General features: G+C 49.3%; 1 protein-coding gene across 1 annotated transcript in view; it reads left to right on the top strand.

Moving 5' to 3' along the window:
• Window positions 1–25,137, top strand: part of LOC139405149 (death-associated protein kinase 1-like) — a 159,985-nt gene that overhangs the window by 15,915 nt on the left and 118,933 nt on the right. The window contains exons 10-11 of the mRNA XM_071147569.1: window positions 4,242–4,340; window positions 10,006–10,104. Of these exons, the coding sequence (XP_071003670.1) occupies window positions 4,242–4,340; window positions 10,006–10,104 (198 nt within the window). The remainder of the gene's footprint in view (window positions 1–4,241; window positions 4,341–10,005; window positions 10,105–25,137) is intronic.

Below are 25,137 nucleotides of genomic sequence, written 5' to 3'. Positions count from 1 at the left end.
CACACACTACCACGACAAGGTACACACACTACCACGACAAGCTACACACACTACCACGACAAGGTACACACACTACCACGACAAGGTACACACACACTACCACGACAAGGTACACACACACTACCGCGACAAGGTACACACACTACCACGACAAGATACACACACACTACCACGACAAGGTACACACACTACCACGACAAGGTACACACACTACCACGACAAGATACAAACACACTACCACGACAAGGTACACACACTACCACGACAAGGTACACACACACTACCACGACAAGGTACACACACACTACCACGACAAGGCACACACACACTACCGCGACAAGGCACACACACACTACCGCGACAAGGTACACACACTACCACGACAAGGTACACACACTACCACGACAAGGTACACACACTACCACGACAAGGTACACACACACTACCACGACAAGGTACACACACACTACCACGACAAGGTACACACACACTACCACGACAAGGTACATACACTACCACGACAAGGTACACACACTACCACGACAAGCTACACACACTACCACGACAAGGTACACACACTACCACGACAAGGTACACACACTACCACGACAAGGTACACACACACTACCGCGACAAGGTACACACACTACCACGACAAGATACACACACACTACCACGACAAGGTACACACACTACCACGACAAGGTACACACACTACCACGACAAGATACAAACACACTACCACGACAAGGTACACACACTACCACGACAAGGTACACACACACTACCACAACAAGGTACACACACACTACCACGACAAGGTACACACACACTACCACGACAAGGTACACACACTACCACGACAAGGTACACACACTACCACGACAAGCTACACACACTACCACGACAAGGTACACACACTACCACGACAAGGTACACACACTACCACGACAAGGTACACACACACTACCGCGACAAGGTACACACACTACCACGACAAGATACACACACACTACCACGACAAGGTACACACACTACCACGACAAGGTACACACACTACCACGACAAGATACAAACACACTACCACGACAAGGTACACACACTACCACGACAAGGTACACACACACTACCACGACAAGGTACACACACTACCACGACATGGTACACACACTACCGCGACAAGGTACACACACTACCGCGACAAGGTACACATACACTACCGCGACAATGTACACACACTACCACGACAAGATACACACACACTACCACGACAAGGTACACACACTACCACGACAAGGTACACACACTACCACGACAAGGTACACACACTACCACGACAAGATACAAACACACTACCACGACAAGGTACACACACTACCACGACAAGGTACACACACACTACCACGACAAGGTACACACACTACCACGACAAGGTACACACACTACCACGACAAGGTACACACACACTACCACGACAAGGTACACACACACTACCACGACAAGGTACACACACTACCAGGACAAGGTACACACACTACCACGACAAGGTACACACACTACCACGACAAGGTACACACACTACCACGACATGGTACACACACTACCGCGACAAGGTACACACACTACCGCGACAAGGTACACATACACTACCGCGACAATGTACACACACTACCACGACAAGATACACACACACTACCACGACAAGGTACACACACTACCACGACAAGGTACACACACTACCACGACAAGGTACACACACTACCACGACAAGATACAAACACACTACCACGACAAGGTACACACACTACCACGACAAGGTACACACACACTACCACGACAAGGTACACACACTACCACGACAAGGTACACACACTACCACGACAAGGTACACACACACTACCACGACAAGGTACACACACACTACCACGACAAGGTACACACACTACCACGACAAGGTACACACACTACCACGACAAGGTACACACAGACTGGACTCACACACAAAAAAACACCCAGTCGACTTCTTATTTTGGGTTTTATTTTAATGACACTCAAGAATACAAAAATGTATACACTACTGTTCAATAGTTTGGGGTCACTTAGAAATGCCCACATTTTTTGTCCATTAAAATAACACCAAATTGATCAGAAATACAGTGTAGACATTGTTAATGATGTAAATGACTATTGTGGCTGGATTTTTAATGGAATATCTACATAGGTGTACAGAGGCCCATTATCAGCAACCATCACTCCTGTGTTCCAATGGCACGTTGTGTGTATCATTTTAAAAAGCTAATTGATCATTAGAAAACCCTTTAACAAATTATGTTAGCACAGCTGAAAACTGTTGTCCTGATTAAAGAAGCAATAAAACTGTCCTTCTTTAGACTAGTGGAGTATCTGGAGCATCATCATTTGTGGGTTTGAATACAGGCTCAACATGGCCACAATTCCTCAACAGGCAGCTTCATTAAACATTACCCGCAAAACACCAGTCTCAACGTCAAGAGTGAAGAGGCGACTGCGGGATGTTGACCTTCTAGGCAGAGTTGCAAAGAAAAAGACATATCTCAGACTGGCCAATAAAAATAAAAGATTAAGATGGGCAAAAGAACACAGACACTGGACAGAGGAATTCTGCCTAGAAGGCCAGCATCCCGGAGTCGCCTCTTCACTGTTGGGGTTGAGATTGGACAGAGGAACTCTGCCTAGAAGGCCAGCATCCCGGAGTTGCCTCTTCACTGTTGGGGTTGAGACTGGACAGAGGAACTCTGCCTAGAAGGCCAGCATCCCGGAGTTGCCTCTTCACTGTTGACGTTGAGAGTGGACAGAGGAACTCTGCCTAGAAGGCCAGAATCCCGGAGTCGCCTCTTCACTGTTGACGTTGAGACTGGTGTTTTGTGGGTACTATTTAATGATGCTGCCAGTTGAGGACTTGTGAGGCGTCTGTTTCTCAAACTAGACACTGTAATGTACTTGTCCTCTTCCTCAGTTGTGCACCGGGGCCTCCCACTTCTCTTTCTATTCTGGTTAGGGCCAGTTTGCGCTGTTCTGTGAAGGGGGTAGTACACGGCGTTGTACGAGATTTTCAGCTTTTTAGCAATTTCTTGCATGGAATAGTTTCCATGGGGGGTGGGGAGGGACAGACAGTAGTTTCAGGAAGTTTCAGGAAGTAACCAACTGTTTCAGAAGAAAGGGTTCTCTAATGATCAATTAGCCTTTTAAAATTATAAACTTGGATTAGCTAACACAACGTGCCATTGGAACACAGGAGTGATGGTTGCTGATAATGGGCCTATGTATGTCTATGTAGATATTCCATTGAAAATCTGCCGTTTCCAGCTACAACAGTCATTTACAACATTAACAATGTCTACACTGTATTTCTGATCAATTTGATGCTATTTTAATGGACAAAAAAATGTCTTTAAAAAACAAGGATATTTCTAATTGACCCCAAACTTTTGAACGGTAGTGTAGATATTGTCAAATGTTCATAGAAGTTCAAACTGTCTTTGGCTTCCTTTGATTAAATGTGAGGGAGTGTTTTGAGAGGTGGAGAATATTTGAAGGCTCGTTGTTAAACCAGCCGTCTAGCTGGATGGGATAAGGTGAGGTGTGGTGAGGTGTGGTGAGGTGGGGTGTGGTGGGATGGGGTGGGATGGGGTGTGATGAGGTGTGATGAGGTGTGATGAGGTGGGATGAGGTGGGATGAGGTGTGATGGGATGAGGTGGGGTGAGGTGTGATGGGATGGGGTGAGGTGTGATGAGGTGGGATGAGGTGAGGTGTGATGGGGTGGGATGGGGTGAGGTGGGATGGGGTGAGGTGGGGTGAGGTGGGATGGGGTGAGGTGGGGTGAGGTGGGGTGAGGTGGGATGGGGTGAGGTGGGGTGAGGTGGGATGGGGTGAGGTGGGGTGGGGTGAGGTGTGATGAGGTGTGGTGAGGTGGGATGAGGTGGGATGAGGTGTGATGGGGTGGGATGGGGTGAGGTGGGGTGAGGTGGGGTGAGGTGGGATGGGGTGTGATGAGGTGTGATGAGGTGGGATGAGGTGTGATGAGGTATGATGGGGTGGGATGGGGTGAGGTGTGATGGGATGAGGTGGGATGAGGTGGGATGAGGTGTGAGTAACAGACACACTACAGACCATTCTAATGTAGCTTAAGTAATCGCATGTTGCCCATTTGAACCATTTGTGCTGCACATCCCAGTGTCTGACTGTACCCATTGAACCTTAGAGTGGAGCGAACGCCATCTACTACGCAGGGAGACACGGACACGTGGAGACCCTCAGGTTCCTGCATGAAAAGACCTGCCCTCTGGACGTCCAAGATAAGGTGATCCCCCCACACTCACACCAGGCCCTGAATACCACGATCACAACACACTTCACACTTCCATGACCGTCAGTCCATCAGTCCCCTCGAGCGGCTCACGCCCCTTCCTCCCCACACACTACGGCTGTGACGGTCATGGAGTTTTGGGTGACGGTAAATTGGCCATGAATAGAATGATTTTCCCATTCAAGTCAGTGATGTCATAATGTGTGGACTGGCAACCGTTGCGAGGAGCAAAGCAGATAGTAAAAACAGGAAGTGTGCCCATCAATATGAGCTGTGATTTGTTGTCAACTCATCTGACTTTGCAAAAAATGCTTTGAATTGCATGAGCCACATTAGTTAACATAATTTGAATAACATTCTACGTTACCAAGGAAGTAATTGCATCACAATACCAGGCAGCCATTGTGAGTTTACCAGTCAACTTGTCACACGAAAGCCTGGCCATCTAGTCTACAATCAGTTGTTTGTTCAGTAAATGTATATATTTTTTTAATAATTCGGTTTTAATGTTTATTTTCATGACAGTCTTCGTCCATGACGGTCGGTTACACGCTTATACAATAGTACGACAGTCCTAACACACTACCTTTAGGCAGGAGGCTCAGTCATCAGAGTTCAATCATTCCTGGATTGATCTGCTTTATTTGCTGTTGCCATGGAGACTGTGATAGAGACGCTTCACTCCCCCTGATGGAGATGCGTCACTCCTCCTTTCTCAGTGCCTCTCCACCTCTCTAGATCACTACGCCGACCGACTGGCCAGGATGGCATCAGCTGATACACTGGTGTTTTACGTCACAGAACGCTTCAATGGAAATAAAATATTGTTTCACCACAGAGTGGGTGTGGGTGTGCCTAGATGTTTATACTTCAGAAGGACTGTGTTTGTGTGTGTGTTGTGCCATGACACCCAACATTTAAATTGTTATGTAATGGTTTCTGGAGTTAGAAATAGAGCAGATGAGCCAGAAACATTATTTTGTTGAAATATAATTTGTTCTCTGAGAAATTAAGCGAAATGAATGCACCCAAATTGTCAATTTTAATTTATATAGTACCTAACATTCGTTTTGAACCAAACTTTTTTCTAACAATGAGTAAGACATAAGGAATACAAATAAGTGGTCAAAAGTCATCCAGGCCCCCCCCCCCACAACAATCCACCCCAACAACCAAAACATGAAACACCTACCTAATATTTAGTTACTCTCCCTATTCCCCTCAGAACAGCCTCAATTCATCAGGTCATGAACTCTACAAGGTGTTGAAAGCGTTCCACAGGGATGCTGGCCCATGTTGTCTCTACAAGGTGTCCAAAGCGTTCCACAGGGATGCTGGTCCATGTTGTCTCTACAAGGTGTCCAAAGCGTTCCACAGGGATGCTGGTCCATGTTGTCTCTACAAGGTGTCCAAAGCGTTCTACAGGGATGCTGGTCCATGTTGACTCTACAAGGTGTCGTTCCACAGGGATGCTGGTCCATGTTGTCTCTACAAGGTGTTGAAAGCGTTCCACAGGGATGCTGGTCCATGTTGTCTCTACAAGGTGTCCAAAGCATTCCACAGGGATGCTGGCCCATGTTGTCTCTACAAGGTGTCCAAAGCGTTCCACAGGGATGCTGGTCCATGTTGTCTCTACAAGGTGTCCAAAGCGTTCTACAGGGATGCTGGTCCATGTTGACTCTACAAGGTGTCGTTCCACAGGGATGCTGGTCCATGTTGTCTCTACAAGGTGTTGAAAGCGTTCCACAGGGATGCTGGTCCATGTTGTCTCTACAAGGTGTCCAAAGCATTCCACAGGGATGCTGGCCCATGTTGTCTCTACAAGGTGTCCAAAGCGTTCCACAGGGATGCTGGTCCATGTTGTCTCTACAAGGTGTCCAAAGGTTTCCACAGGGATGCTGGTCCATGTTGACTCTACAAGGTGTCGTTCCACAGGGATGCTGGTCCATGTTGTCTCTACAAGGTGTCCAAAGCGTTCCACGGGGATGCTGGTCCATGTTGTCTCTACAAGGTGTCCAAAGCGTTCCACAGGGATGCTGGTCCATGTTGTCTCTACAAGGTGTCCAAAGCGTTCCACAGGGATGCTGGTCCATGTTGTCTCTACAAGGTGTCCAAAGCGTTCCACAGGGATGCTGGTCCATGTTGACTCTACAAGGTGTCGTTCCACAGGGATGCTGGTCCATGTTGTCTCTACAAGGTGTCCAAAGCGTTCCACAGGGATGCTGGCCCATGTTGACTCTACAAGGTGTCGTTCCACAGGGATGCTGGTCCATGTTGTCTCTACAAGGTGTTGAAAGCGTTCCACAAGGATGCTGGTCCATGTCTCTACAAGGTGTCCAAAGCGTTCCAAAGGGATGCTGGTCCATGTTGTCTCTACAAGGTGTTGAAAGCGTTCCACAGGGATGCTGGTCCATGTTGACTCTACAAGGTGTCCAAAGCGTTCCACAGGGATGCTGGTCCATGTTGACTCTACAAGGTGTCGTTCCACAGGGATGCTGGTCCATGTTGTCTCTACAAGGTGTTGAAAGCGTTCCACAGGGATGCTGGTCCATGTTGTCTCTACAAGGTGTTGAAAGCGTTCCACAGGGATGCTGGTCCATGTTGACTCTACAAGGTGTCCAAAGCGTTCCACAGGGATGCTGGTCCATGTTGACTCTACAAGGTGTGGAAAGCGTTCCACAGGGATGCTGGCCCATGTTGACTCTACAAGGTGTTGAAAGAGTTCCACAGGGATGCTGGTCCATGTTGTCTCTACAAGGTGTAGAAAGCGTTCCATAGGGATGCTGGTCCATGTTGACTCTACAAGGTGTCGTTCCACAGGGATGCTGGTCCATGTTGTCTCTACAAGGTGTCCAAAGCGTTCCACAGGGATGCTGGTCCATGTTGACTCTACGAGGTGTCGTTCCACAGGGATGCTGGTCCATGTTGACTCTACAAGGTGTCCAAAGCGTTCCACAGGGATGCTGGTCCATGTTGTCTCTACAAGGTGTCCAAAGCGTTCCACAGGGATGCTGGTCCATGTTGACTCTACAAGGTGTAGAAAGCGTTCCATAGGGATGCTGGTCCATGTTGTCTCTACAAGGTGTTGAAAGCGTTCCACAGGGATGCTGGTCCTTGTTGTCTCTACAAGGTGTCCAAAGCGTTCCACAGGGATGCTGGCCCATGTTGACTCTACAAGGTGTTGAAAGCGTTCCACAGGGATGCTGGTCCATGTTGTCTCTACAAGGTGTAGAAAGCGTTCCATAGGGATGCTGGCCCATGTTGACTCTACAAGGTGTTGAAAGCGTTCCACATGGATGCTGGTCCATGTTGACTCTACAAGGTGTTGAAAGCGTTCCACAGGGATGCTGGTCCATGTTGACTCTACAAGGTGTCGTTCCACAGGGATGCTGGTCCATGTTGACTCTACAACGTGTCCAAAGCGTTCCACAGGGATGCTGGTCCATGTTGTCTCTACAAGGTGTCCAAAGCGTTCCACAGGTTTGCTGGCCCATGTTGACTCTACAAGGTGTCGTTCCACAGGGATGCTGGTCCATGTTGTCTCTACAAGGTGTTGAAAGCGTTCCACAAGGATGCTGGTCCATGTCTCTACAAGGTGTCCAAAGCGTTCCAAAGGGATGCTGGTCCATGTTGACTCTACAAGGTGTCGTTCCACAGGGATGCTGGTCCATGTTGTCTCTACAAGGTGTCCAAAGCGTTCCACAGGGATGCTGGTCCATGTTGTCTCTACAAGGTGTTGAAAGCGTTCCACAGGGATGCTGGTCCATGTTGTCTCTACAAGGTGTTGAAAGCGTTCCACAGGGATGCTGGTCCATGTTGACTCTACAAGGTGTCCAAAGCGTTCCACAGGGATGCTGGTCCATGTTGACTCTACAAGGTGTCGTTCCACAGGGATGCTGGTCCATGTTGTCTCTACAAGGTGTTGAAAGCGTTCCACAGGGATGCTGGTCCATGTTGTCTCTACAAGGTGTTGAAAGCGTTCCACAGGGATGCTGGTCCATGTTGACTCTACAAGGTGTCCAAAGCGTTCCACAGGGATGCTGGTCCATGTTGACTCTACAAGGTGTGGAAAGCGTTCCACAGGGATGCTGGCCCATGTTGACTCTACAAGGTGTTGAAAGCGTTCCACAGGGATGCTGGTCCATGTTGTCTCTACAAGGTGTAGAAAGCGTTCCATAGGGATGCTGGTCCATGTTGACTCTACAAGGTGTCGTTCCACAGGGATGCTGGTCCATGTTGTCTCTACAAGGTGTCCAAAGCGTTCCACAGGGATGCTGGTCCATGTTGACTCTACGAGGTGTCGTTCCACAGGGATGCTGGTCCATGTTGACTCTACAAGGTGTCCAAAGCGTTCCACAGGGATGCTGGTCCATGTTGTCTCTACAAGGTGTCCAAAGCGTTCCACAGGGATGCTGGTCCATGTTGACTCTACAAGGTGTAGAAAGCGTTCCATAGGGATGCTGGTCCATGTTGTCTCTACAAGGTGTTGAAAGCGTTCCACAGGGATGCTGGTCCTTGTTGTCTCTACAAGGTGTCCAAAGCGTTCCACAGGGATGCTGGCCCATGTTGACTCTACAAGGTGTTGAAAGCGTTCCACAGGGATGCTGGTCCATGTTGTCTCTACAAGGTGTAGAAAGCGTTCCATAGGGATGCTGGCCCATGTTGACTCTACAAGGTGTTGAAAGCGTTCCACATGGATGCTGGTCCATGTTGACTCTACAAGGTGTTGAAAGCGTTCCACAGGGATGCTGGTCCATGTTGACTCTACAAGGTGTCGTTCCACAGGGATGCTGGTCCATGTTGACTCTACAACGTGTCCAAAGCGTTCCACAGGGATGCTGGTCCATGTTGTCTCTACAAGGTGTCCAAAGCGTTCCACAGGGATGCTGGCCCATGTTGACTCTACAAGGTGTTGAAAGCGTTCCACAGGGATGCTGGTCCATGTCTCTACAAGGTGTAGAAAGCGTTCCATAGGGATGCTGGCCCATGTTGACTCTACAAGGTGTTGAAAGCGTTCCACATGGATGCTGGTCCATGTTGACTCTACAAGGTGTTGAAAGCGTTCCACAGGGATGCTGGTCCATGTCTCTACAAGGTGTAGAAAGCGTTCCATAGGGATGCTGGCCCATGTTGACTCTACAAGATGTCGAAAGCGTTCCACAGGGATGCTGGTCCATGTTGACTCTACAAGGTGTTGAAAGCGTTCCACAGGGATGCTGGTCCATGTTGACTATACAAGGTGTCCAAAGCGTTCCACAGGGATGCTGGTCCATGTTGACTCCAACTCTTCCCACAGCTGTCAAGTTGTCTGGATGTCCTTTATGTGGTGGACCATTCTTGATGCACACGGGAAACTGTTGTGTGACCTTTGGATTCCAATGTCTAACTCACTGTTACTAAAAAGTTTGGTTCAAATCGAATGTTAGGTACTATATTTATTACATATTATATGAATCCTAAAATTAAAAAGGGCACTTTGAGTGCAATCCATTAGCTTAATTTTAAAAAATCTAAATATATTTAAAAGAAATAATGTTGCAGGAATTCTTATCTGTTTCTAACAACAGAAATGATTTCATAACGATCTGACATGGTGGGGGTCGATCTGGTGCTTTTTGGAGGAGTAATGACCCGTGTTGATGCTGTGTTGCTGTTACAGAGTGGAGAGACAGCCCTCCACGTGGCAGCTCGCTATGGCAACGTGGATGTGGTCCAATACCTGTGTAGTATCCATGCCAACCCAGACCTCTCAGACAGGGTACGTGTACACGCACCACACACACACAGACCAGTCAGAGCGTACGTTCTGAGTTTGTACTGAATACTGTACTGTATCATTCTTGATTCACACGGTAAACACTTGAGCGTGAAAAAGACCCAGCAGCGTTGCAGTTCCTGACACTCACCGGTGCGCCTGGCACCTACTACCATACCCCGTTCTGAGACAGTTTTTCGTGTCCATTCATACATAATAAATCCATGTCTCAGTTGTCTCAAGGCTTAAAAATCCTTCTTTAACCTCCTCCTCTTCATCTACACGTCAATAAGGGATCCTATCTTTCACCTGGATTCACCTGGTCAGTCTGTCATAGAAAGAGTAGGTGTTCCTAATGTTTTGTTCAGAGTGTATTTTAGCAAGTAAATGAGACAAGTGCACAATGTATGTCACGTGTTAACCTGATGAGGTATGTCACGTGTTAACCTGATGAGGTATGTCACGTGTCAACCTGATGAGGTATGTCACGTGTCAACCTGATGAGGTATGTCACGTGTCAACCTGATGAGGTATGTCACGTGTTAACCTGATGAGGTATGTCACGTGTTAACCTGATGAGGTATGTCACGTGTCAACCTGATGAGGTATGTCACGTGTCAACCTGATGAGGTATGTCACGTGTCAACCGGATGAGGTATGTCACGTGTCAACCTGATGAGGTATGTCACGTGTTCACCTAATGAGGTATGTCACGTGTTCACCTGATAAGGTATGTCACGTGTCAACCTGATGAGGTATGTCACGTGTCAACCTGATGAGGTATGTCACGCGTCAACCTGATGAGGTATGTCACGCGTCAACCTGATGAGGTATGTCACGCGTTAACCTGATTAGGTATGTCACGCGTTAACCTAATGAGGTATGTCACGTGTTAACCTGATGAGGTATGTGTCAACCTGATGAGGTACGTGTCAACCTGATGAGGTATGTCACGTGTTAACCTGATGAGGTATGTGTCAACCTGATGAGGTATGTGTCAACCTGATGAGGTACGTGTCAACCTGATGAGGTACGTCACGCGTTAACCTGATGAGGTATGTCACGCGTTAACCTGATGAGGTATGTCACGTGTCAACCTGATGAGGTATGTCACGTGTCAACCTGATGAGGTATGTCACGTGTCAACCTGATGAGGTATGTCACGTGTCAACCTGATGAGGTATGTCACGTGTCAACCTGATGAGGTATGTCACGTGTCAACCTGATGAGGTATGTCACGTGTTCACCTGATGAGGTATGTCACGTGTTCACCTGATGAGGTATGTCACGTGTTCACCTGATGAGGTATGTCACGTGTTAACCTGATGAGGTATGTGTCAACCTGATGAGGTATGTGTCAACCTGATGAGGTATGTCACGTGTCAACCTGATGAGGTATGTCACGTGTCAACCTGATGAGGTATGTCACGTGTCAACCTGATGAGGTATGTCACGTGTCAACCTGAGGTGTGTCACGTGTCAACCTGAGGAGGTGTGTCACGTGTCAACCTGAGGAGGTGTGTCACGTGTCAACCTGAGGAGGTGTGTCACGTGTCAACCTGAGGAGGTATGTCACGTGTCCACCTGATGAGGTATGTCACGTGTCAACCTGATGAGGTATGTCACGTGTCAACCTGATCAGGTATGTCACGCGTCAACCTGATGAGGTATGTCACGCGTTAACCTGATGAGGTATGTCACGTGTTAACCGGATGAGGTATGTGTCAACCTGATGAGGTATGTGTCAACCTGATGAGGTATGTTACAACCTGATGAGGTATGTCACGTGTTAACCTGATGAGGTATGTCACGCGTTAACCTGATGAGGTATGTCACGCGTTAACCTGATGAGGTATGTCACGCGTTAACCTGATGAGGTATGTGTCAACCTGATGAGGTATGTCACGTGTTAACCTGATGAGGTATGTCACGCGTTAACCTGATGAGGTATGTCACGCGTCAACCTGATGAGGTATGTCATGCGTCAACCTGATGAGGTATGTCATGCGTCAACCTGATGAGGTATGTCACGCGTCAACCTGATGAGGTATGTCACGCGTCAACCTGATGAGGTATGTCACGCGTCAACCGGATGAGGTATGTCACGTGTCAACCTGATGAGGTATGTCACGTGTTCACCTAATGAGGTATGTCACGTGTTCACCTGATGAGGTATGTCACGTGTCAACCTGATGAGGTATGTCACGTGTCAACCTGATGAGGTATGTCACGCGTCAACCTGATGAGGTATGTCACGCGTCAACCTGATGAGGTATGTCACGCGTCAACCTGATGAGGTATGTCACGCGTCAACCTGATGAGGTTTGTCACGCGTCAACCTGATGAGGTTTGTCACGCGTTAACCTGATGAGGTATGTCACGCGTTAACCTGATGAGGTATGTCACGCGTTAACCTGATTAGGTATGTCACGCGTTAACCTAATGAGGTATGTCACGTGTTAACCTGATGAGGTATGTGTCAACCTGATGAGGTACGTGTCAACCTGATGAGGTATGTCACGTGTTAACCTGATGAGGTATGTGTCAACCTGATGAGGTATGTGTCAACCTGATGAGGTACGTGTCAACCTGATGAGGTACGTCACGCGTTAACCTGATGAGGTATGTCACGCGTTAACCTGATGAGGTATGTCACGTGTCAACCTGATGAGGTATGTCACGTGTCAACCTGATGAGGTATGTCACGTGTCAACCTGATGAGGTATGTCACGTGTCAACCTGATGAGGTATGTCACGTGTCAACCTGATGAGGTATGTCACGTGTCAACCTGATGAGGTATGTCACGTGTTCACCTGATGAGGTATGTCACGTGTTCACCTGATGAGGTATGTCACGTGTTCACCTGATGAGGTATGTCACGTGTTCACCTGATGAGGTATGTCACGTGTTAACCTGATGAGGTATGTGTCAACCTGATGAGGTATGTGTCAACCTGATGAGGTATGTGTCAACCTGATGAGGTATGTCACGTGTCAACCTGATGAGGTATGTCACGTGTCAACCTGATGAGGTATGTCACGTGTTCACCTGATGAGGTATGTCACGTGTTCACCTGATGAGGTATGTCACGTGTTCACCTGATGAGGTATGTCACGTGTTCACCTGATGAGGTATGTCACGTGTTAACCTGATGAGGTATGTGTCAACCTGATGAGGTATGTGTCAACCTGATGAGGTATGTGTCAACCTGATGAGGTATGTCACGTGTCAACCTGATGAGGTATGTCACGTGTCAACCTGATGAGGTATGTCACGTGTCAACCTGATGAGGTATGTCACGTGTCAACCTGAGGTGTGTCACGTGTCAACCTGAGGAGGTGTGTCACGTGTCAACCTGAGGAGGTGTGTCACGTGTCAACCTGAGGAGGTGTGTCACGTGTCAACCTGAGGAGGTATGTCACGTGTCCACCTGATGAGGTATGTCACGTGTCAACCTGATGAGGTATGTCACGTGTCAACCTGATCAGGTATGTCACGCGTCAACCTGATGAGGTATGTCACGCGTTAACCTGATGAGGTATGTCACGTGTTAACCGGATGAGGTATGTGTCAACCTGATGAGGTATGTGTCAACCTGATGAGGTATGTGTCAACCTGATGAGGTATGTCACGTGTTAACCTGATGAGGTATGTCACGCGTTAACCTGATGAGGTATGTCACGCGTTAACCTGATGAGGTATGTCACGTGTTAACCTGATGAGGTATGTGTCAACCTGATGAGGTATGTCACGTGTTAACCTGATGAGGTATGTCACGCGTTAACCTGATGAGGTATGTCACGCGTCAACCTGATGAGGTATGTCATGCGTCAACCTGATGAGGTATGTCACGCGTCAACCTGATGAGGTATGTCACGCGTCAACCTGATGAGGTATGTCACGTGTCAACCTGATGAGGTATGTCACGTGTCAACCTGATGAGGTATGTCACGTGTCAACCTGATGAGGTATGTCACGTGTCAACCTGATGAGGTATGTCACGTTTCAACCTGATGAGGTATGTCACGTGTCCACCTGATGAGGTATGTCACGCGTCCACCTGATGAGGTATGTCACGCGTCAACCTGATGAGGTATGTCACGCGTCAAGGTTTTTACATAAGTATTCAGACCCTTTGCTATGAAACTCGAAATTGAGCTCAGGTGCATCCTGTTTCCATTGATCATCCTTGAGATGTTTCTCCAACTTGATTGGAGTCCACCTGTTGTAAATTCAATTGATTGGACATGATTTGGAGAGGCACACACCTGTCTATATAAGGTCCCATAGTTGACAGTGCATGTCAGAGCAAAAACCAAGGAATTGTCCTTAGAGCTCCAAGACAGGATTGTGTGGAGGCACAAATCTGGAGAAGGGTACCAAAACATTTCTGCAGCATTGAAGGTCCCCAAGAACACTGTGACCTCCATCATTCTTAAATGGAAGAAGTTTGGAACCACCAAGACTCTTACTAGAGCTGGCCCCTCTGCCAAACAATCGGGGAGAAGGGCCTTGGTCAGGGAGGTGACCAATAACCTGATGGTCACTCTGACAGCTCCAGAGTTCCTCTGTGGAAATGGGAGAACCTTCCAGAAGGACAACCATCTCTGCAACACTTCACCAATCAGACCTTTATGGTAGAGCGGCCAGACGGAAGCCACTCCTCAGTAAAAGGCACTGCTTTGAGTTTGCCAAAAGGCACCTAAAGGACTCTCAGACCATGAGAAACAAGATTCTCTGGTCTGATGAAACCAAGATTGAACTCTTTGGCCTGAATGTCAAGTGTCACGTTTGGAGGAAACCTGGCGCAATCCCTATGGTGAAGCATGGTGGTGGCAGCATCAGTCTGTGGGGATGTTTTTCAGCAGCAGGGACTGGGAGACTAGTCAGGATCGCGGGGAAAGCTGAACGGAGCAAAGTACAGAGAGATCCTTGATGAAAACTTGCTCCAGAGTGCTCAGGACCTCAGACTGGGTTGAAGGTTCACCTTCCAACAGGACAACAACCCTAAGCACACAGCAAAGGCAACACAGGAGTGGCTTCGGGACAGGAGGGACAGCAGCATTGTTCTGTACCAACCGTTAGATCAGGAGGGACAGAAGCATTGTTCTGTACCAACCGTTAGATCAGGAGGGACAGCAGCGTTGTTCTGTACCAACCGTTAGATCAGGAGGGACAGCAGCGTTGTTCTGTACCAACCGTTAGATCAGGGACAGCAGCGTTGTTCTGTACCAACCGTTAGATCAGGAGGGACAGCAGCGTTGTTCTGTACCAACCGTTAGATCAGGAGGGACAGCAGCATTGTTCTGTTCCAACCGTTAGATCAGGAGGGACAGCAGCATTGTTCTGTACCAACCGTTAGATCAGGAGGGACAGCAGCGTTGTTCTGTACCAACCGTTAGATCAGGAGGGACAGCAGCGTTGTTCTGTACCAACCGTTAGATCAGGAGGGACAGCAGCGTTGTTCTGTACCAACCGTTAGATCAGGAGGGACAGCAGCGTTGTTCTGTACCAACCGTTAGATCAGGGACAGCAGCGTTGTTCTGTACCAACCGTTAGATCAGCAGGGACAGCAGCGTTGTTCTGTACCAACCGTTAGATCAGGAAGGACAGCAGCGTTGTTCTGTACCAACCGTTAGATCAGGGACAGCAGCGTTGTTCTGTACCAACCGTTAGATCAGGGATAGCAGCGTTGTTCTGTACCAACCGTTAGATCAGGGACAGCAGCATTGTTCTTTACCAACCGTTAGATCAGGAGGGACAGCAGCATTGTTCTGTACCAACCGTTAGATCAGGAGGGACAGCAGCGTTGTTCTGTACCAACCGTTAGATCAGGAGGGACAGCAGCATTGTTCTGTACCAACCGTTAGATCAGGAGGGACAGTAGCGTTGTTCTGTACCAACCGTTAGATCAGGAGGGACAGCAGCGTTGTTCTGTACCAACCGTTAGATCAGGGACAGCAGCGTTGTTCTGTACCAACCGTTAGATCAGGAGGGACAGCAGCGTTCTGTACCAACCGTTAGATCAGGAGGGACAGCAGCATTGTTCTGTACCAACCGTTAGATCAGGAGGGACAGCAGCATTGTTCTGTTCCAACCGTTAGATCAGGAGGGACAGCAGCATTGTTCTGTACCAACCGTTAGATCAGGAGGGACAGCAGCGTTGTTCTGTACCAACCGTTAGATCAGGAGGGACAGCAGCGTTGTTCTGTACCAACCGTTAGATCAGGAGGGACAGCAGCGTTGTTCTGTACCAACCGTTAGATCAGGAGGGACAGCAGCGTTGTTCTGTACCAACCGTTAGATCAGGGACAGCAGCGTTGTTCTGTACCAACCGTTAGATCAGCAGGGACAGCAGCGTTGTTCTGTACCAACCGTTAGATCAGGAAGGACAGCAGCGTTGTTCTGTACCAACCGTTAGATCAGGGACAGCAGCGTTGTTCTGTACCAACCGTTAGATCAGGGATAGCAGCGTTGTTCTGTACCAACCGTTAGATCAGGGACAGCAGCATTGTTCTTTACCAACCGTTAGATCAGGAGGGACAGCAGCATTGTTCTGTACCAACCGTTAGATCAGGAGGGACAGCAGCGTTGTTCTGTACCAACCGTTAGATCAGGAGGGACAGCAGCATTGTTCTGTACCAACCGTTAGATCAGGAGGGACAGTAGCGTTGTTCTGTACCAACCGTTAGATCAGGAGGGACAGCAGCGTTGTTCTGTACCAACCGTTAGATCAGGGACAGCAGCGTTGTTCTGTACCAACCGTTAGATCAGGAGGGACAGCAGCGTTCTGTACCAACCGTTAGATCAGGAGGGACAGCAGCATTGTTCTGTACCAACCGTTAGATCAGGAGGGACAGCAGCATTGTTCTGTTCCAACCGTTAGATCAGGAGGGACAGCAGCATTGTTCTGTACCAACCGTTAGATCAGGAGGGACAGCAGCGTTGTTCTGTACCAACCGTTAGATCAGGGACAGCAGCGTTGTTCTGTACCAACCGTTAGATCAGCAGGGACAGCAGCGTTGTTCTGTACCAACCGTTAGATCAGGAGGGACAGCAGCGTTGTTCTGTACCAACCGTTAGATCAGGGACAGCAGCGTTGTTCTGTACCAACCGTTAGATCAGGAGGGACAGCAGCGTTCTGTACCAACCGTTAGATCAGGAGGGACAGCAGCATTGTTCTGTACCAACCGTTAGATCAGGAGGGACAGCAGCATTGTTCTGTTCCAACCGTTAGATCAGGAGGGACAGCAGCATTGTTCTGTACCAACCGTTAGATCAGGAGGGACAGCAGCGTTGTTCTGTACCAACCGTTAGATCAGGGACAGCAGCGTTGTTCTGTACCAACCGTTAGATCAGCAGGGACAGCAGCGTTGTTCTGTACCAACCGTTAGATCAGGAAGGACAGCAGCGTTGTTCTGTACCAACCGTTAGATCAGGAAGGACAGCAGCGTTGTTCTGTACCAACCGTTAGATCAGGAAGGACAGCAGCGTTGTTCTGTACCAACCGTTAGATCAGGAGGGACAGCAGCGTTGTTCTGTACCAACCGTTAGATCAGGAGGGACAGCAGCGTTGTTCTGTACCAACCGTTAGATCAGGAGGGACAGCAGCGTTGTTCTGTACCAACCGTTAGATCAGCAGGGACAGCAGCGTTGTTCTGTACCAACCGTTAGATCAGGAAGGACAGCAGCGTTGTTCTGTACCAACCGTTAGATCAGGAAGGACAGCAGCGTTGTTCTGTACCAACCGTTAGATCAGGAGGGACAGCAGCGTTGTTCTGTACCAACCGTTAGATCAGGAGGGACAGCAGCGTTGTTCTGTACCAACCGTTAGATCAGGAGGGGCAGCAGCGTTCTGTACCAACCGTTAGATCAGGAGGGACAGCAGCATTGTTCTGTACCAACCGTTAGATCAGGAGGGACAGCAGCGTTGTTCTGTACCAACCGTTAGATCAGGAGGGACAGCAGCGTTGTTCTGTACCAAACGTTAGATCAGGAGGGACAGCAGCGTTGTTCTGTACCAACCGTTAGATCAGGGACAGCAGCGTTGTTCTGTACCAACCGTTAGATCAGCAGGGACAGCAGCGTTGTTCTGTACCAACCGTTAGATCAGGAGGGACAGCAGCGTTGTTCTGTACCAAACGTTAGATCAGGAGGGACAGCAGCGTTGTTCTGTACCAACCGTTAGATCAGGGACAGCAGCGTTGTTCTGTACCAACCGTTAGATCAGCAGGGACAGCAGCGTTGTTCTGTACCAACCGTTAGATCAGGAAGGACAGCAGCGTTGTTCTGTACCAACCGTTAGATCAGGGACAGCAGCGTTGTTCTGTACCAACCGTTAGATCAGGGATAGCAGCGTTGTTCTGTACCAACCGTTAGATCAGGGACAGCAGCATTGTTCTTTACCAACCGTTAGATCAGGAGGGACAGCAGCATTGTTCTGTACCAACCGTTAGATCAGGAGGGACAGCAGCGTTGTTCTGTACCAACCGTTAGATCAGGAGGGACAGCAGCATTGTTCTGTACCAACCGTTAGATCAGGAGGGACAGTAGCGTTGTTCTGTACCAACCGTTAGATCAGGAGGGACAGCAGCGTTGTTCTGTACCAACCGTTAGATCAGGGACAGCAGCGTTGTTCTGTACCAACCGTTAGATCAGGAGGGACAGCAGCGTTCTGTACCAACCGTTAGATCAGGAGGGACAGCAGCATTGTTCTGTACCAACCGTTAGATCAGGAGGGACAGCAGCATTGTTCTGTTCCAACCGTTAGATCAGGAGGGACAGCAGCGTTGTTCTGTACCAACCGTTAGATCAGGGACAGCAGCGTTGTTCTGTACCAACCGTTAGATCAGCAGGGACAGCAGCGTTGTTCTGTACCAACCGTTAGATCAGGAGGGACAGCAGCGTTGTTCTGTACCAACCGTTAGATCAGGGACAGCAGCGTTGTTCTGTACCAACCGTTAGATCAGGAGGGACAGCAGCGTTCTGTACCAACCGTTAGATCAGGAGGGACAGCAGCATTGTTCTGTACCAACCGTTAGATCAGGAGGGACAGCAGCATTGTTCTGTTCCAACCGTTAGATCAGGAGGGACAGCAGCATTGTTCTGTACCAACCGTTAGATCAGCAGGGACAGCAGCGTTGTTCTGTACCAACCGTTAGATCAGGAAGGACAGCAGCGTTGTTCTGTACCAACCGTTAGATCAGGAAGGACAGCAGCGTTGTTCTGTACCAACCGTTAGATCAGGAAGGACAGCAGCGTTGTTCTGTACCAACCGTTAGATCAGGAGGGACAGCAGCGTTGTTCTGTACCAACCGTTAGATCAGGAGGGACAGCAGCGTTGTTCTGTACCAACCGTTAGATCAGGAGGGACAGCAGCGTTGTTCTGTACCAACCGTTAGATCAGCAGGGACAGCAGCGTTGTTCTGTACCAACCGTTAGATCAGGAAGGACAGCAGCGTTGTTCTGTACCAACCGTTAGATCAGGAAGGACAGCAGCGTTGTTCTGTACCAACCGTTAGATCAGGAGGGACAGCAGCGTTGTTCTGTACCAACCGTTAGATCAGGAGGGACAGCAGCGTTGTTCTGTACCAACCGTTAGATCAGGAGGGGCAGCAGCGTTCTGTACCAACCGTTAGATCAGGAGGGATCGCAGCATTGTTCTGTACCAACCGTTAGATCAGGAGGGACAGCAGCGTTGTTCTGTACCAACCGTTAGATCAGGAGGGACAGCAGCGTTGTTCTGTACCAAACGTTAGATCAGGAGGGACAGCAGCGTTGTTCTGTACCAACCGTTAGATCAGGGACAGCAGCGTTGTTCTGTACCAACCGTTAGATCAGGAGGGACAGCAGCGTTGTTCTGTACCAACCGTTAGATCAGGGACAGCAGCGTTGTTCTGTACCAACCGTTAGATCAGCAGGGACAGCAGCGTTGTTCTGTACCAACCGTTAGATCAGGAAGGACAGCAGCGTTGTTCTGTACCAACCGTTAGATCAGGAAGGACAGCAGCGTTGTTCTGTACCAACCGTTAGATCAGGAAGGACAGCAGCGTTGTTCTGTACCAACCGTTAGATCAGGAGGGACAGCAGCGTTGTTCTGTACCAAACGTTAGATCAGGAGGGACAGCAGCGTTGTTCTGTACCAACCGTTAGATCAGGGACAGCAGCATTGTTCTGTACCAACCGTTAGATCAGGAGGGACAGCAGCGTTGTTCTGTACCAACCGTTAGATCAGGGACAGCAGCGTTGTTCTGTACCAACCGTTAGATCAGCAGGGACAGCAGCGTTGTTCTGTACCAACCGTTAGATCAGGAAGGACAGCAGCGTTGTTCTGTACCAACCGTTAGATCAGGAAGGACAGCAGCGTTGTTCTGTACCAACCGTTAGATCAGGAAGGACAGCAGCGTTGTTCTGTACCAACCGTTAGATCAGGAGGGACAGCAGCGTTGTTCTGTACCAACCGTTAGATCAGGAGGGACAGCAGCGTTGTTCTGTACCAACCGTTAGATCAGGAGGGACAGCAGCGTTGTTCTGTACCAACCGTTAGATCAGCAGGGACAGCAGCGTTGTTCTGTACCAACCGTTAGATCAGGAGGGACAGCAGCATTGTTCTGTTCCAACCGTTAGATCAGGAGGGACAGCAGCATTGTTCTGTACCAACCGTTAGATCAGGAGGGACAGCAGCGTTGTTCTGTACCAACCGTTAGATCAGGGACAGCAGCGTTGTTCTGTACCAACCGTTAGATCAGCAGGGACAGCAGCGTTGTTCTGTACCAACCGTTAGATCAGGAAGGACAGCAGCGTTGTTCTGTACCAACCGTTAGATCAGGAAGGACAGCAGCGTTGTTCTGTACCAACCGTTAGATCAGGAAGGACAGCAGCGTTGTTCTGTACCAACCGTTAGATCAGGAGGGACAGCAGCGTTGTTCTGTACCAACCGTTAGATCAGGAGGGACAGCAGCGTTGTTCTGTACCAACCGTTAGATCAGGAGGGACAGCAGCGTTGTTCTGTACCAACCGTTAGATCAGCAGGGACAGCAGCGTTGTTCTGTACCAACCGTTAGATCAGGAAGGACAGCAGCGTTGTTCTGTACCAACCGTTAGATCAGGAAGGACAGCAGCGTTGTTCTGTACCAACCGTTAGATCAGGAGGGACAGCAGCGTTGTTCTGTACCAACCGTTAGATCAGGAGGGACAGCAGCGTTGTTCTGTACCAACCGTTAGATCAGGAGGGGCAGCAGCGTTCTGTACCAACCGTTAGATCAGGAGGGACAGCAGCATTGTTCTGTACCAACCGTTAGATCAGGAGGGACAGCAGCGTTGTTCTGTACCAACCGTTAGATCAGGAGGGACAGCAGCGTTGTTCTGTACCAAACGTTAGATCAGGAGGGACAGCAGCGTTGTTCTGTACCAACCGTTAGATCAGGGACAGCAGCGTTGTTCTGTACCAACCGTTAGATCAGGAGGGACAGCAGCGTTGTTCTGTACCAACCGTTAGATCAGGGACAGCAGCGTTGTTCTGTACCAACCGTTAGATCAGCAGGGACAGCAGCGTTGTTCTGTACCAACCGTTAGATCAGGAAGGACAGCAGCGTTGTTCTGTACCAACCGTTAGATCAGGAAGGACAGCAGCGTTGTTCTGTACCAACCGTTAGATCAGGAAGGACAGCAGCGTTGTTCTGTACCAACCGTTAGATCAGGAGGGACAGCAGCGTTGTTCTGTACCAAACGTTAGATCAGGAGGGACAGCAGCGTTGTTCTGTACCAACCGTTAGATCAGGGACAGCAGCATTGTTCTGTACCAACCGTTAGATCAGGGACAGCAGCGTTGTTCTGTACCAACCGTTAGATCAGCAGGGACAGCAGCGTTGTTCTGTACCAACCGTTAGATCAGGAAGGACAGCAGCGTTGTTCTGTACCAACCGTTAGATCAGGAAGGACAGCAGCGTTGTTCTGTACCAACCGTTAGATCAGGAAGGACAGCAGCGTTGTTCTGTACCAACCGTTAGATCAGGAGGGACAGCAGCGTTGTTCTGTACCAACCGTTAGATCAGGAGGGACAGCAGCGTTGTTCTGTACCAACCGTTAGATCAGGAGGGACAGCAGCGTTGTTCTGTACCAACCGTTAGATCAGCAGGGACAGCAGCGTTGTTCTGTACCAACCGTTAGATCAGGAAGGACAGCAGCGTTGTTCTGTACCAACCGTTAGATCAGGAAGGACAGCAGCGTTGTTCTGTACCAACCGTTAGATCAGGAAGGACAGCAGCGTTGTTCTGTACCAACCGTTAGATCAGGAAGGACAGCAGCGTTGTTCTGTACCAACCGTTAGATCAGGAGGGACAGCAGCGTTGTTCTGTACCAAACGTTAGATCAGGAGGGACAGCAGCGTTGTTCTGTACCAACCGTTAGATCAGGGACAGCAGCATTGTTCTGTACCAACCGTTAGATCAGGGACAGCAGCGTTGTTCTGTACCAACCGTTAGATCAGCAGGGACAGCAGCGTTGTTCTGTACCAACCGTTAGATCAGGAAGGACAGCAGCGTTGTTCTGTACCAACCGTTAGATCAGGAAGGACAGCAGCGTTGTTCTGTACCAACCGTTAGATCAGGAAGGACAGCAGCGTTGTTCTGTACCAACCGTTAGATCAGGAGGGACAGCAGCGTTGTTCTGTACCAACCGTTAGATCAGGAGGGACAGCAGCGTTGTTCTGTACCAACCGTTAGATCAGGAGGGACAGCAGCGTTGTTCTGTACCAACCGTTAGATCAGCAGGGACAGCAGCGTTGTTCTGTACCAACCGTTAGATCAGGAAGGACAGCAGCGTTGTTCTGTACCAACCGTTAGATCAGGAAGGACAGCAGCGTTGTTCTGTACCAACCGTTAGATCAGGAGGGACAGCAGCGTTGTTCTGTACCAACCGTTAGATCAGGAGGGACAGCAGCGTTGTTCTGTACCAACCGTTAGATCAGGAGGGGCAGCAGCGTTCTGTACCAACCGTTAGATCAGGAGGGACAGCAGCATTGTTCTGTACCAACCGTTAGATCAGGAGGGACAGCAGCGTTGTTCTGTACCAACCGTTAGATCAGGAGGGACAGCAGCGTTGTTCTGTACCAAACGTTAGATCAGGAGGGACAGCAGCGTTGTTCTGTACCAACCGTTAGATCAGGGACAGCAGCATTGTTCTGTACCAACCGTTAGATCAGGAGGGACAGCAGCGTTGTTCTGTACCAACCGTTAGATCAGGAGGGACAGCAGCGTTGTTCTGTACCAAACGTTAGATCAGGAGGGACAGCAGCGTTGTTCTGTACCAACCGTTAGATCAGGGACAGCAGCGTTGTTCTGTACCAACCGTTAGATCAGGAGGGACAGCAGCATTGTTCTGTACCAACCGTTAGATCAGGAGGGACAGCAGCATTGTTCTGTTCCAACCGTTAGATCAGGAGGGACAGCAGCATTGTTCTGTACCAACCGTTAGATCAGGAGGGACAGCAGCGTTGTTCTGTACCAACCGTTAGATCAGCAGGGACAGCAGCGTTGTTCTGTACCAACCGTTAGATCAGGAAGGACAGCAGCGTTGTTCTGTACCAACCGTTAGATCAGGGATAGCAGCGTTGTTCTGTACCAACCGTTAGATCAGGGACAGCAGCGTTGTTCTTTACCAACCGTTAGATCAGGAGGGACAGCAGCATTGTTCTGTACCAACCGTTAGATCAGGAGGGACAGCAGCGTTGTTCTGTACCAACCGTTAGATCAGGAGGGAGAGCAGCATTGTTCTGTACCAACCGTTAGATCAGGAGGGACAGTAGCGTTGTTCTGTACCAACCGTTAGATCAGGAGGGACAGCAGCGTTGTTCTGTACCAACCGTTAGATCAGGGACAGCAGCGTTGTTCTGTACCAACCGTTAGATCAGGAGGGACAGCAGCGTTCTGTACCAACCGTTAGATCAGGAGGGACAGCAGCATTGTTCTGTACCAACCGTTAGATCAGGAGGGACAGCAGCATTGTTCTGTACCAACCGTTAGATCAGGAGGGACAGCAGCGTTGTTCTGTACCAACCGTTAGATCAGGAGGGACAGCAGCGTTGTTCTGTACCAAACGTTAGATCAGGAGGGACAGCAGCGTTGTTCTGTACCAACCGTTAGATCAGGGACAGCAGCGTTGTTCTGTACCAACCGTTAGATCAGGAGGGACAGCAGCATTGTTCTGTACCAACCGTTAGATCAGGAGGGACAGCAGCATTGTTCTGTTCCAACCGTTAGATCAGGAGGGACAGCAGCATTGTTCTGTACCAACCGTTAGATCAGGAGGGACAGCAGCGTTGTTCTGTACCAACCGTTAGATCAGGAGGGACAGCAGCGTTGTTCTGTACCAACCGTTAGATCAGGAGGGACAGCAGCGTTGTTCTGTACCAACCGTTAGATCAGGGACAGCAGCGTTGTTCTGTACCAACCGTTAGATCAGCAGGGACAGCAGCGTTGTTCTGTACCAACCGTTAGATCAGGAAGGACAGCAGCGTTGTTCTGTACCAACCGTTAGATCAGGGACTGCAGCGTTGTTCTGTACCAACCGTTAGATCAGGGATAGCAGCGTTGTTCTGTACCAACCGTTAGATCAGGGACAGCAGCATTGTTCTTTACCAACCGTTAGATCAGGAGGGACAGCAGCATTGTTCTGTACCAACCGTTAGATCAGGAGGGACAGCAGCGTTGTTCTGTACCAACCGTTAGATCAGGAGGGACAGCAGCATTGTTCTGTACCAACCGTTAGATCAGGAGGGACAGTAGCGTTGTTCTGTACCAACTGTTAGATCAGGAGGGACAGCAGCGTTGTTCTGTACCAACCGTTAGATAAGGGACAGCAGCGTTGTTCTGTACCAACCGTTAGATCAGGAGGGACAGCAGCGTTCTGTACCAACCGTTAGATCAGGAGGGACAGCAGCATTGTTCTGTACCAACCGTTAGATCAGGAGGGACAGCAGCATTGTTCTGTTCCAACCGTTAGATCAGGAGGGACAGCAGCATTGTTCTGTACCAACC

The sequence above is a fragment of the Oncorhynchus clarkii genome, unplaced genomic scaffold (genome assembly GCF_045791955.1).
Source record: "Oncorhynchus clarkii lewisi isolate Uvic-CL-2024 unplaced genomic scaffold, UVic_Ocla_1.0 unplaced_contig_9975_pilon_pilon, whole genome shotgun sequence".
NCBI lineage: Eukaryota > Metazoa > Chordata > Actinopteri > Salmoniformes > Salmonidae > Oncorhynchus > Oncorhynchus clarkii.
This window is presented reverse-complemented; position numbering and strand designations above follow the sequence as displayed.